General features: G+C 37.4%; 1 protein-coding gene across 1 annotated transcript; it reads left to right on the plus strand.

Annotated features, from left to right (window-relative positions):
• Nucleotides 1-9,084: 9,084 nt before the first annotated feature.
• Nucleotides 9,085-14,333, plus strand: inpp1 (inositol polyphosphate-1-phosphatase). The gene is made up of 6 exons (XM_027027991.3): nucleotides 9,085-9,371; nucleotides 10,628-10,833; nucleotides 10,939-10,999; nucleotides 11,147-11,347; nucleotides 11,582-11,756; nucleotides 11,949-14,333. Exons 2-6 carry the CDS (start codon nucleotides 10,630-10,632, stop codon nucleotides 12,448-12,450), a joined length of 1,143 nt encoding a protein of 380 aa, XP_026883792.2. The 5' UTR covers nucleotides 9,085-9,371; nucleotides 10,628-10,629; the 3' UTR covers nucleotides 12,451-14,333.
• Nucleotides 14,334-15,103: the final 770 nt, after the last annotated feature.

The raw sequence follows: 15,103 nt of genomic DNA on the forward strand, positions 1-15,103 counted from the left end.
TATTGAGCTATATGATTAAAACTCAGCACATCTTTAAAAAAGACCTGATGCCATGGATTAAGCTCCAGTAGAAGCTGGTGAACTTTGAGAAACAATCAGTGCTCTTGAGGTCTCGCTAATACTACCCTGATGTGAAAGACAAGCTTCTTCAGGTTCACTGAATGGATCAGAATGTCCATGGACATCCACGGCTGGTGTAGACGATGACGAACTGGTGAAGCATATTCCTGAGCACTTCACTAACAAATACTTGGTGTTAGACACTGGGGCCTTTCTGTCTTTAGGTACCCATAGCAAGGTCTCTTCTTATCGACCATGACAAGACGGCTTGACCGCGAGCTGGTCACACGAGGTCATCTGCTCCTTCTTCTTGTCTCCTTTACCTCTCCCTTTCTCTTTTTCTCTCCCTGTTTCTCTCTATGCACAGGAGTGGCTCACGGCTTGCACGAGAACAGCTCGTGGCTCGGTCATGCATCTAAACATCTAATCTTTACTAGCCTTGCTTCTTTCCTTTCTACGTAGACCCTTAGAACATGCCTCACTTTTTCCCACCATCCTGTAGATTAGATAGTAGATATAGGACAGATATATACTCTATGCTTTCCTCAATAAAGTGGAACTCTCTTGATTCGCTACCCTGGTGTCAGTGTCTCTTGACTTCCCAGGATTGATTCAGCTACAGAGGACGGAGGGCAGAGGGTAACTTAGAGGAGATTGAACCTGAAGTGTTGGTCACTTTGAACAAGTTTCTAACACTTGGAACACTGACAGAGAATTGGCAAAGCTATAAGGCTTTGAATTAGAGAATTAGATGTTTACAGCACTCACTGCATTTTGAGAGTGATTAACACCTAGGCTCATCCCAACATGGCAAGGAGTTAGGAGTGGTTGAAAACAATAAAGCTAACATCCTGTGGGAACTCCTTATCCAGCCAAACCAGCAAATAATGATAACATAATCAGACATAGTGATAGTAAATAATATGCCAAAAACAGCAATGGTAATAGATTTGGCAATCCTGAGTAAGAGACACATCCAAAGTAAGGAATATGAAAAGTTGGAAAACTATGAAGGATGAAAACAAGAAATAGAGAGAATGTAGAGTTCTAACACAAAAGTTCTCCCAGTGATCCTCTTGGCGCTATGACCCCTGCACTGGAGGAGTGGCCCAATTAGATTGCAGGAATGACAACATCAATCTCAGTACAGAAGAGTGGCCTCTGGTAGGAGGCCAGAGTGTGTTCAACCATCTGAAAAGTCATCAGATTTATTTGAATTAAAATTTTTATTGCAAACCTTTATGCTGTTGAAGTGATTTTTTTGTCATTGTTTGTCAGAAGATCTTGGAATCAAACACTGAAAAATGTTGCTTCCATTAGTACTTGATAGAACCACATTTTGTTGCAATAACATCTTTAAATCTGTTGGATTAGATTCCTACTAGTTTTCTACATTGAGATTGTTTCTTTTTATTTTTACCATTTCTTTCTGTCACATATACAATTACACTGATTTGATTTTGGGTTTTGAGGGACGGTATTGTCTAAGAAGTGTGATGCAGCTTCCATTTCCCTACAATTGATCAGTACTCCCTGAGATATCCAAACACTTGAATATTATGTTGTAGCCTTTTCCTATCTTGTGTATGTTTAAAACTTTATCTATAACTTCCTAGCATGCTCTTTGTTCTTAGTTTTCACAGCTGCCCTTCAAATTCACAGTGTGATTGATGGCATTGATTTTACTTGTCTTTTACCTAAATCATTCAAATGATCAGAAATCAGACCAAAAAATCTAACCTCAGCCCATGTCAGCTGTCAAACTACATGCTGATCTCAAACCTTCCATTTTATTTCCAAGATCATAGAAAAAGCTGTAGCTCAGCAGCTATATGAAGTCTTTCAGTCAGGGTTGAGGCTTCATCATAGTACACTGATTAAAGTAGTTAATGACCTGTTGTTGGCTTCTGACGAGGGTTATGTCTCTTTGTTTATATTTTTTGATCTGAGTGCAGTATATATAGCATATATAATTCACAACATTTTACTAGATAGATTCAAAAATGTTGTTGGTAGTAGGGGAATACCCCTTTCATGGTTTAAATCTTATATAGCTGGTCACTACCAATCTGTTAATATAAATGTTGATTTCTCAGCATACAACATGGTTAGCTATGGTGTCGCACAAGGATCTGTTTTAGGGCCTCTGCTTTTTTCTTTATATATGCTACCTCTAGGTGACATTATACATAATACTGTGCTACTTTCGACTGCTACACTGATGATACTCAGCTATATGTCTTACCCAACCAGAGGCTATCTATCAGATTAGTGTTATTGAAGAATGCATAAAGGATGTCAGGTACTGGATCCTGAAAAAACAGAGGTGTTTCTATTAGGTCTAGAGAGAGCTAGGTCCTCTCTCTCTAATTACTCAGTGAACCTCAATGGTCTCCCAATCACATCTTCACTAACAGTTAAAGATCTTGGAGTAATTATAGATGCCAGTCTCTTGTTCGAAGCTCATGTATATAATATTTCTAGGACCACCTTTCTCCACCTCAGGACCATTACAAAGATTAGGAACATACTCTCCTCACATGATGCAGAAAAGCTAGTCCATGCATTTATCACTTCAAGATTGGACTACTGTAATGCCTTGCTATCAGCCAGAGTTCTTACTAGAACTAGAAAATTTGATCACATCACTCCTATCTTAGCTATAGTACTTTACACTGGCTCCAAGTAAAATTTCATATTGATTATAAAATACTTCTAATGACCTACAAAGCACTGAATGGTCTTGCCCCACAGTACCTTAGAGAACTCCTAGTGCTCTAAAACCCTCTAGTTCCTTCTGGCTCTATCCTTTTAACTATGCTGCCATACCCAGATCTGTTGGAGTCTTTACACATTATAGCTCCCTAATTTACACACCCACGTACCTGGAAATGCCTAATAATCTATTCTCTCTTTCTGCCAAGGTACACCTACCCCTGATGTCATGATGTTGCTAAGCCTCAACCCATCTCAGCTGCCATGGCTACTCCCACCACCCCCTAATTTCATTTGCTGTAGAGCACCATGACTCCACCGCAGCCAACTACTTCTCTGTTGCCCTTGATGGACGTTCTCATGCAGGACGTGTTTCGGACACATGCATACCATAGGGACCAGTCTAGGACTTAGACATTAATTGCTTGTTTTTTAATTGTATTATTATTTATTTGTTTTTCTCTTTCACTATTTATTCTGCTCCTTATTGACTATATTGTTACAATTGTGGTGACCGACAAGAGGAAGATGCCTCTTTGAGTCTTGGTTCCTCTCAACGTCTCTTCCTCATGGGAGTTTTTCCTTGCCCCATTTGCCCTTGGCTTGCTCACTAGGGGCTTAGACCTGGACATCTGTAAAGCTGCTTTGTGACAACATCTGTTGTAAAAAGTGCTACATAAATAAATTTGACTTGACTTATCCAGAAAATGTGAGCTATTTAATATTTGTAGACATGTAGAACACACATTTTTTTAATTGAAGAGTTTTATGAATCTTTCAGTACATTTGTATTGCTTATGTTGTCATGGTGATAGACATTTTTGCAGTGGTGCAGCAGTTTATTTGCAGTGCATTGTGGTTTTTTTGAGTACTTAAAGAAAGGAATTTACTGTATGTCTTAATTAACTTACTGAAGAATGTATTAAAAATGAAGGAGGTCAAAAATCTGATATCATAAGCCACAAATAGTTTTATCATGAACCATGAATTAAATATATTGCTGTTGAGCATTTGTCATTTCTTAAGCTCCATCCATGCAGAGTGAGAAGCTGGAGTACCCCTGCTGTTTACAATAGGTTGCGATGACTTGTGTCGTCCATCTGATTAGAATATAGATGAGAGTAGGTGGATTTTAAGGCTCTCAGCTGGGTTTTTATTTATTTATTAATTTATCCATCCATTTATTTAGTTAGTTAGTAATATGTATACAACTATATGGAATGACAGTCATAGTAATATGTATACAACTATTATGAATGACATGCAATATTGATTCTAGATTGGAAGAAACTGCACCATTGTCAAGTCTGATGTGTTCACCCATGTGTCCTATCTTGATGCAGATCACTTGATTGAGTCACCCTATTTCTGTACATATTTGTGGTCTGATTAACCTACTAAATGTGAGTGGCTCCTTTTTTTAATTAATAATGTGTTTTGAAAACAAAATCAGTTGCCTATAACTAGTTTTCATGTTCTTGTCATTTGTTTGCTTTGCTTTGTTGTTGTTTTGTTGTGTTGTGACATTTAGGGCCACCATAAGGACTCGCCTTCAGAGACAAAGTAGAAACATATTGTGCAGTTTGTCAGACTACAGTGGGTAAATGATCATTATTGTGTCTTGGGTTTTAGAGAAAGAATGGTCAGGAGGATTCTCATGATTCAAGATTGTGACTTTGTGGATATGCAGGTTGTGTAGGTTAGCATATGCACTAAATTTCTTTTTTTTTTTCAATGGCAAAACTGAGCCAAGCACATTTTTATTATTCTACTTTAATAAAAAAAAATTCAAAGGATTGTTTCTAACTGAAGAGTGTATATCAGTTAAACAAATAAATGCATTTTACAATAATGCATTTTGATGTAATATTCATTAGTCTTTGTTAGTCTTCACACAGTTGGCATTCATTCTGACTTTTGTACAACCCAAAATTCTTTCTTTTGCATTTCATTATCATCATCACTTTTATGTAGCGCATATCCCACGCTCAAAATTACTTTCCATTCATAGAACAAACACAATGAACACAAATAATAACAACAGACAATAATAACAGATACATGACACATTACATTTAAACACTGGAGCACCAATAGCATAGTGAAAAATGATGAGTCTGTAGCAGGGTATTAAATGAGGATAGCATGGAGGCATTCCCAAAAAATTATTGAATTCCATAGATTAGGAGCAACCATTCTCAATGATCAACCATCCATAGTGTCCAGTTTGCTATGGACTTGCAAAAGGCCTAGATTTGTTGAGTATATGTTACAAGATGTTGTGTAAAAATCTACAGGTAATTAAAAATAAAAGTAAATAAAAAGTAAACAGACAGCTACATAATGAAGAAACTGAAGAATTGGGTTGATCTGATCTCCTTTCCTAGTGTGAGTAAGGATCCTAGCATCTGTATTCTGTACATACTGTATCCTATTAAGGGAATGCGCAGGGAATCTGGATAAAGCAATATTACAGTAGATGTTACAAATTAATGTGTGAGTGTTTCTGCATTTACTTGGGTGGCATGCTGGAGGGATGACAGCAAGACATGGAGAGTTGTGAAGATTGAAGAATGATGTCACAACTATTTAACTGTTGTGTGTATTAAAGGAGAGTGTGGACTTAACAATAACTCCAAGATTGTAAATATTAGCAGTGGGTTTTACTACTGTTCTGCCAATATCTATACCAAAGCCAGATAAACTAGATGCCCAAGCTTTAGTGCCAAGTAAAAGCAACTCTATTTCACTAATATAAAGTAAAAAAAACCAAAAAAACTTATCTATTACCTGTTGTCATGGACGTAGTCAGATATACAGGATGGTAGACGGGTCTCACTAAGATTAATCATTACGTACAGTAGCTCTAGATATCATCTGCATAGAAGTGGAAATTTAATCCATGCTGACATATTAAATGAACAGGTGGCTTCTTGTATACAGTGAAGATTAGTGGGCGAATAACTCAAACCTGTGGTATACCTGTACACAGTAAGGGATTTATAATTTTGCATGAATATGTACTGTCATCTGTCAATGAGATAGGAAGTGACCCAAGAAAGGGCAGATCCAGTGATTCCAATATTCTGCAATTGAGAAAGTAATACACCATTGATAAAGTATTAATGGAAGAATTGAGATTAAATAGCATCAGTATACTAACAGTTTCTGAATCAGCAGCGAGGTCATTTGTGACTCAGAGCAGTTTCTGTGCTACACATAGGTCAGAAACCTATTGTATCATTAGTTTCCGGGTGAGACACTAGCTTTGAAGCTACAATTCTTTCTAGCAGCTTAGCTAAAAATGAAATATTGGAGAGTGGCATATAGTTATTTAAAAACCTTTTAGAGTAGCACTTTTAACAATTTTAAGACTAGCAGGAACAGAGCTAATATGACTATTTCTGTTGCACATTCCTTAATAACAGAAGTAGGAACAGGATCTAGCTGAAAAAAAATTAAGTTAAATGATTATCTCAAAACATATTATCATAATGCAAAGTGCAGTCTGATTTTTGGGCTTCATATAAGACTGAATTTAGACCTCCCATGTTTGAAATAATCATAAACAGGGACTTGGGGTACTGTCTGCCTTGGTTCACCTATATCTCTGTATGTCTATACAGTGTGCCTATACAACTACTTGACTAATTGCAAAATGGTGTTCACCTTTCTGGCTTTCATCTGCAAGTACTTTTTAGTATTTGCAGAGTTCCAAAAAACTCAATTCTAGGACCTTTGTTACATGTTTCCCTTAATTAATACATAAAACATTTGCTTTTCTTCAATATGATTTTAGCTATATAGTAATTAGCTATATAGTTCTAGCTATATAGTTCTATATAGATAATTAACATGTTAACATGTATGAAATTTACTGTAAAAAAAAAACATAGATAGAGCACAGATAAACTATATGGTCCTGCTCATTTAATTATACTCTGTGACATCTTGAAGTAGGCAGGAGATTAATGCATGCGCAATTGGAATAAATGGTGATTTATTGACAGCAAAAATTAAATCATGCAGAGGTAAGAAAACATGAAAAAAACAAAGCAAATAAAAGAAAAGGAACAGCATAAATAAGAATTATAAACCAGGACACAGGGCTAGCATTAGATTAGTGTGCAGACTAATGTGAAGAAAGGATTGGCGATACCTGTGGGTTTAAATCCTGTCCTGTGAGTAATTAGTGACCAGTGAATATGATGTAAGATATGCAGTATTCAGGGGAAGGGGAATGATGATGTGTATATAATAATCTGAGGCTGGCAATGGTGCAGCTGTGGGTGTGTATGATGGCACTGCCTTGTGAAGGGCTGGGTGTTAGCCTGTACATGAGAGCACCCTCCGCTCAGACCACCACAGGCAGGGGCGGCCAGGGTGATGAGGAGCCAGTTTGGTAGGATAAGGGCTGTGGAATTATATGATAAGGTCTAGGTCCAGGAATGAGTCAGCACCCAGCTCCTCTCTGCTAAGCCATACCCCACCAGGTCCTCATACAGGAAGTCTTTCCTGTTCACTTTTGTGTTCACTATATTTCCCCAATGCATGGACCTCCCTGCAGACTAAATATAATTCTTTCTTGAAAACATTTTTTTTTCTGCCATGACCATGTCTTTGTGTAGCATATCATACCCTATAGCATATCATAGGGAAGAAACATAGAACAACTTGCAACTGCCCTAGAGAACTCATGGCAAAGGATGCTGACATTTTTTAAATGTAGTCTATAGGGGAGGGCAGAATTTAGATCACATTTTGATCACATTTAAAAAAGATTTGTGCCAGCTGTTGCCTTGCCATTATTGGTTATGCTGACCTGGAGTCGGTTTGAGAGAGAGTACTATTGCATGATTCTATTTATTTCAGGCTTGGTAAGGAAAGTGTCTGTGCTTATTTATAAGTATTATTTAGAACCTGCAGACACCTACTGAATGCTACTACCATAACATCTACAACATCATAAATGAATATCTAGTGTATAACATTTATAAAAATCAGAATTATAATATTCTGTTTACAAGTATCTATTCATGAAGAAAATCTAAATAATCTGAATACACATTTATCCTCACTTTTATCCTTCCTCTACTTTAAATTACAGAGAAATTCCTACAACTGATATCACTGGCTTTTCAAGCTACAACAATGTTCTGCCGAAACATGAGGATGATTACTGTCTTCATTTTGTGTCACTGCTGAGCTGAAAGTGGTCTTTTCTCCAAAAACATCCAGCCAGGGGTACAGTTAGAGATCTACTGTAATGCCCAATTTGTGTTAGCCATCCACCAACTCTTCATCAATAGTCATTTTCTGACTGTGGGACCACTGTTGGCTGGGTATTTTTGGATGGTGGACGACTCAGCTCAGCGGTGACACAGATGCTTGTAAAGCATCCAGCAACACTGCTGTTCCTGACATACCAGCACAACACCCACTAACACACCACAAACTCTGTTGAGTCTCTGGTGTGTTTGTAGTGGGCTACCACTGACGTAGTATCCAGTCAGAGGTGGTCCTGTAACAACTGACCAGAGGTGAAGGGGGTGGAGGGTAGATGACAATTGCAAATAATATGACAACCGATCACTTACTGTCACTGAACAAAGGGATATAATGCATCTACAATATTAACAAGCCTGTTAAAGTAGGCTGTGTTCAAAATAGCCTTCTACATACTACTTGTGTATTGACTAGGCCACAAATAGCATGCTGTATGCAATATGCGAAAAAAATAAATTTTTCTAGTATGCAAAAAGCACCCGGATGACGGACTACTCCAGCCAAATATTCCAGTACACGACCAGAGGATAGCTTCTTGTTGTACTGTGTCCTGTCATGCAATTATGACGACCCTTCATATGTTTGTGTGACCCTGTAGTATGGTTTGCGTTTGTCGTATACTGGAGACTATACGGTATACTACTACGCGGACCAGTATGCAGTATACAGTATATACTAATTATATACTTTACATAGAGTATATAATGATAGTAAGTGCATGATAAGGGTTCCTAATAAAGTTATATTTTTCATAAGCTCATCGTCATGCATGCATGTTTTGGGCGTTTTAAATTGCTAGTAAACAAATGAAAAAATGAATTCCCCAGAATGATCAGAATGTCGTTATTACGAGATATTAGAAAATGTAAAAATGAGATGTTTTAGGCTACTGTAGCACAGCAGATACTTTGTGTATCTAAAACGAAAGCTTTTTCATTTCATTTTCATTTCATTCACTTCAGTGAGCTACACCCTCTGGTACTACATTATGCTACCAGCAGGCGCCAGTACGCGTAGGCGAAGCCCCGCCTTTTTGCCTACGTGTTTCATGGGAACAATTCACTCGAATGCTAATTTCTGTTATGATTCAAACAAGGCCGAAGCTCAGTAATATTGACGTCCAATTAGGAAAGTTGATGTTCTGTGTTTAAAGAGAATGTAGTTGTTTCATTACAAATCGACTGGTTTTCCTCGATAAGTCCAATCGAATCAGCAGGGGTGTTACAGGAAGCGCAGACATCGAATGACTGTTGTGAAGAATCCAAGGACATTAATCGAAAGCAGATCAGGAGGACGAACTTTATTTTAAGGTAATAAGAGCTTTCCTGAACTCATTTGCCATCTTTAAACCTACCCGTACATTATTATCGGTTGATCTGTTGTTCTGTGTAATGAGTTAACTCTAAAGATGGGTATGAGTGCGTCTTAGGTATTGTTATTATGTAGAGTGAATGCACGATCATTTCGATCATTAGTCTGTGATTATACAAAAAATTGGCACTAGCAGAAATGGCTGTGTAGCCATCACCGAGTCATCTCATTCAAAACAAATTGTGTGCTTTGCAAATATATTTGCATATTATTTGTATATAGATTAGGCTCTGCTAGGCTTCTTTTTATCTGAAAGATTAAAGGTTTTTCGAGATAGAATCTGTTTCAGGGAAAATTCAAATTTAAACGTGATTTCATTCAGGATACTAATTTCAAATGAAAGAATTGGGCAAATTGAAGCATGAAAAATAAGACAAGTTAAATACAGTCTCCGCTTTCCTGTGCCTTTCTTGTACGCCTGTGGTATTGTTCCAGGTCTGCTTTCTCCATACGTATCAGTGATATCCCAGCAGACTTCTTTTGTATAACTGTGTTAACCTTTTTATATCTCATTTGGATTCTTGACTTCATAGTACATTATTTCTGAGTGGGTGTTCTAGATTATGTGATATTTTCGTTCTTGATATTTTCAAGGCCTGATCTCATTATTGGCCATTCACACCAAGGGGTGGTTTTTAAATATCATGCTTCCGAAAGCTTTAAATTGCAAAAAAAAACAAAAAAAAAACAAAAAAAAAACATACAAGCAAGTGCATGCTACAGTGGATGCTGTAATTTACATCTCAGTAGAAGATTTCCACTATTCTTTATACAGTTTCAATCATTTTAATGCCTAAAGAAGACAAAGTCTCTTTCACCAAATGTATGCATATTTACTGAACATTAAAATGGAAGTAATACTTAGTTAATAAAATAATACTTTTAATAAACATTCCATATATAATGTAGAATTTGAATAGTAAAGGCCAATACAGTATTTCTGAAAGCTTTATTTTCAATATTATGGTAATTTAATTTTGCAGTACATGTCAACTTAGTGATCAGTCATTGCTGAATATACTCACTTTGCAAAAAACGAAACCAAACACGTCAGGTTATTATATTTATTATTCCTAACACATTTCACTGCGAGTTATACCATGTATGACTATACGTGACAAATAAACCAAACTTGAAACTTGAAACATTTACATACCCTGGTGGGTCATATTTATCTTTCTTGTGATTTTCACAGTCATGGCACAGTTGCTGCATCTGCTCCTAAACGTGTCTGAAAAGGCAGCTAATGTGGCCAGAGTGTGCAGGCAGGAGGCACCACTCTTTGAGCTTCTGGTACAGGAGAAGACCGGAGTTGACAAAAACAAGAAGTTTGTGCAGGACTTTAAGACACTTGCCGACGTTGTGATACAAGAAATGATCCGGCATGATGTTTGCGCACAGGTCCCTGAACAAACACTTCATGTATTTTACATTTGTCAGTTGGGCAAAATTATCATGTCACCATGTATTTTCCTGACTGCTTATAGCTGTACACTTGTGTATTAGTTCCCAGAGTTGTCTGGCTTTATTCATGGAGAGGAATCAAACAAGTTTGAAAATGGACTTGGTGAGTGTTTGCACAATGCTTGAATTGCACTCAACAGTGCCCACAAGTAGCTTTCTAAATAATGTTTTGCACATTCTAACAGTTGTCATTAGTAAAGCTCACATCATTTCATACTTGGGTGTCTTGCGTGGTTCTTTTTTCTTTAAGGAGAGAGTGTGACTGTTACGGTATGCAACAAGGAAGAAGATACGGCAGCTTTGTTGGCCAAGGTCCTGGACGGTGACCAGACAGCTGCATCCCTCCTGACCAGAGCCATCCACCAAGATTTGCAGCTCAAAGACGAGGCTGCAGAATCCTTGCAGGTCCCTATCAGCCCAGCAGATGTGGGCATCTGGATTGATCCTATTGGTACACAATGATCTGTTTTAATAACAGTATAATGCAGTATATTATATATATAATACAGTTCCTAATAGGATGGATGGGTAAATGAGGTTTGAAGCTGTGAAGCTGGTTGTGAAATCTGCAGTGTATTTTTTTATGATTTATGAAATATAAATACGATTTTATCATATGTACTCTCACTTTAAAGTATAAATTCTAGGATCTAGTAAATGTGCACTTAATGTTCTTTTTGTGCAGATGCTACCAGCCAGTATATTGAGGGTAAGGAAGAGGAAGTGTCAGAAGATGGATTTTGCCCCTCAGGTCTTCCTTGTGCACTAGTGCTGATTGGGGTATACATGCGGGCCACTGGACAACCAGTAATGGGTGTCATAAATCAACCCTTTAGTCAAAAAGACTTGACAGGCAAGGGGTAAGAGTCCTTTAATAACATGAAATAGTTTCTTCATCATGGCAGAGTAAAATGTAAACCTCTTCCTTGGTAGTAATAGCAGTGTTCCCAATTGTTGACATCAAAATCAGGACTGTCAGTGTTTATTACATTTAAATCCACATCTGAAATGTAAAAGGTCTTGTGCATTGTTCCCTCTTTTCTTCATTTTAGGTGGAAGGGCAAACACTTCTGGGGAGTTTCATATGGTACTGTCAATGCTTGCTCCTTCACACATCCCATGCGGTCTCTTGGGAAAAAGAACAAGTACCTTGCGGTGGTCCTAAGCTCCAGTGAGAGGCAAGAAGTCAAAGATGCCCTTGCGCCACTTTGCAATGGCCGCTTAATGTATGCCTCTGGAGCTGGTTACAAGATCCTGTGTGTCATCCAAGGCCTTATGGATGTTTACGTGCTCTCTGAGGGCAGTACGTTTAAATGGGACTCTTGTGCTCCCCACGCCCTACTAAGGTCTCTCGGAGGAGGAGTCTCTGACCTAGCCCAGTGTCTCTCTGCCATAAGTGATGGAAAGAAGGGCCACACAGCAGAACTGACCTATCATAATCCCCATGCTGGTTGCCTGGGCGTAGAGAGGTGGGCAAACCAAGGTGGATTGGTGGCATACATAGACTCCACAGTTATTGATAGTGTTGTGGGTGCACTTGTTGGGAAAATCTGAGGGATTTTTTTTTTTTCAGCTATGCAGTCAGGTGAGATCTTAGGATCTTTATCTTAAAGATTAGTATGATTTATTCTTTTATAAATGAACAGGTGTTGTTCTTTATGTGTAAATAATCCATAGGTGGTTTGTTTACACAAATCCAAAAGGCATAGACTATTACATGTATGTAAAACAAATGCAATGCCAAAAAAGCTATCACAGAAATACTTAATATTTTATGAAAACAAATGTTATATTGCAAAATGCCTTTGAAATAATTCCAGGGCAGATAAATCACTTGGCGATAGCTAGTCTGTAGTTGCTCCCATTGTGGGTTTAAATCCTACCTGCCCTTTATTTACATTACAGTACTTACATTATTATGACATACATTTGAATTGAGAGTGCACAAAGAGTAAAAAAGAATTGGAGTCTGTATGCAATGTTATATATTGTATGTCTTCTACAATTTTGATGGCATATGAAAGATATCTTCTTGATGTTAAAATTAAAGGCGTACTAATTTGTCAGATCTAGATATATGCAATGGAACTTTAAAATGTTTCAAAAACGTTTTTCCTTTTTTTTTGGTTTTTCATCTTCTTCATATTAATGTGGTCTAGGACCGGTTTGGTATGCTCTGAGTGCCAAAAACAGTGGCTGCAATTCAGTTGTTAAGATCATATAAAGTAAATTAGTGTTTAGTATAGAGCAAAAATGCTGCTGCTGACATCTATTTCCTCTCAGTTAAATCAGTTGCAAAAAGGGCAATAACTGGATGAAGAGATCAGAGGGACAAAAAGGCCTCTTGCACTTTGGTTTATTGGCAGTAAATCATAGATCAGTCAGATCAGATGAAATGTGTATATATCTTTTTCTATATCAAAATCAGCTGTCTTTCATACATTATATGGGCTAGAGTATATGACATATATTATATGTTTGCTATAAGATGAAATCCATTCTGTCAGTGTTAATATACATGACCTTCAGGTTCAAAAACATTGGGAGCAAACTATTGCCAGAGCATGAAAACTTTATGCAAGTAGTGTAGTTCAGCTGTAGTACTGTAATACATCGATTACACTGTATTTTAGTTTACAGCAATTGTATAACATTTGCCTTGTAGTGTAATAGAGTGTAATTAAAATGGAACATAAATGGGATCACTGGGAATTTCAGATATGTGACCCAACTGAAAAAGGTTTTTCTTAAACCAACTGAAGCCCCATGTTCAGAGCAGCAAGATTGCACTGATAAATGTTTTTGTAAGAATTTTGTTCAGTTTGGATAAAATGGAATTATTCAGCAAAAATAAATTGGGGGGGGGGGGGGGGGATAAGGTTTGGAGGTATGTTTTACAACATAGGTATGGTTTATGTGTAAGAGCAATAGAACAAATTAATTGCCAAAAATCACAAGAGCTTCTTGGGTTCTTATGTTGAATTTGTGCACAAGACTATGTTAACATTTGTTTCCCGAATGTCTTTGTTGGAACCATGTTGTGAGGGACCAAGTGCCACAGGGCAAAGAGCAGGATGCACAAATGTCTCTCGATGCAGACAGACATTTATTTACACAAAACATGTACGATTAACGATATGGCACTTACACAACAATCAGTGTAGCGTGATTTAAACGATGAACGAGAAACAACCACATTAACATAAACATGAGCAAGAACTTGAACACTTATGCTAACACCTACAGTGCCCGACAACCAACAATAAATTTCAGGTGTGTGATAAGGTGGGTGTGGACACATCATCCACATAAGAAATGCAGCAGATTCTTTATTTGGAAATGGTTGTGATGTTTTTTCTCCCCTTCTTTAATGTTACAACACTGTTACACCCTTACCATAAACATTAAATCTATAATGATTCTTGCTGTTTTCAGAAGAGTAGTTTTGTGACTATCCTTCAACACCTGAGGATGGTGCATTAGCATAGAGATCATATTCATGTATCTGCAAACAGTTGAAGATCTTATAGGACTAGGGTGGGCAGCCATGTGTTTCAGTATATAGCTAGTCTTATTTGTTGGATGCAAGATAGACCTGACATAGGATTGGGTTTCTTGTCTTCCAGTCCTTAGACTCCTCTTTTTAGTGCATAGCACTTAAGATCAGACATGGTGATATAGGGCAATTTCCTGTTCTGTGTAGTATTTGTACTGTGCACTTAACTGACATCATCTTGGATACAGTTTGTGGCTTTATCAATTCTATGTTATTCATACCCTTTTCACATTTGGAAATTTATGCTAGCCTTACCTTGGTTTATTTAGATTCCTTGAGGATGACAGAAAGTGTAGCAATCATCGCCTATCAAGACAAACCAAGATGGCACAGGAGAAATGCGGACATAGAAGGCAGCACAGCAAACGGAGTTTCAAGTGGTCTTAAAACTCTATTTCAATTGCCTAGTAAGTGAACTTGACTGCACAAATTTACCAGTCCTTTCACTTACCAGACTTTTCAGATATTGCCTGAAAGAATGACAACCAGGCCCACAATGTCTTGCTGATTACATCATGCTTAAATGCAATAACACAACATATTTATAATTCATAATTAATGTAAATCTTAACTGTTGTGCAACAAACACAACAGGCAGCATTTGCAGGCTTTACATTTGGCAGTTTTAAATAATGCTGCTGCAAATGTTTA

Source organism: Electrophorus electricus, chromosome 22 (genome assembly GCF_041902795.1).
Source record: "Electrophorus electricus isolate QZ-2024a chromosome 22, ASM4190279v1, whole genome shotgun sequence".
Taxonomy (NCBI): Eukaryota; Metazoa; Chordata; class Actinopteri; order Gymnotiformes; family Gymnotidae; genus Electrophorus; species Electrophorus electricus.

Bases quoted from the DNA above. Each gene is read 5' to 3' on its own strand.
- inpp1 (XM_027027991.3), top strand. From the start codon at position 10,630: ATGGCACAGTTGCTGCATCTGCTCCTAAACGTGTCTGAAAAGGCAGCT. The intron at 10,834-10,938 runs GTCCCTGAACAA...CTTGTGTATTAG, and splicing joins GGCATGATGTTTGCGCACAG to TTCCCAGAGTTGTCTGGCTT. The intron at 11,348-11,581 runs GTACACAATGAT...CTTTTTGTGCAG, and splicing joins CATCTGGATTGATCCTATTG to ATGCTACCAGCCAGTATATT.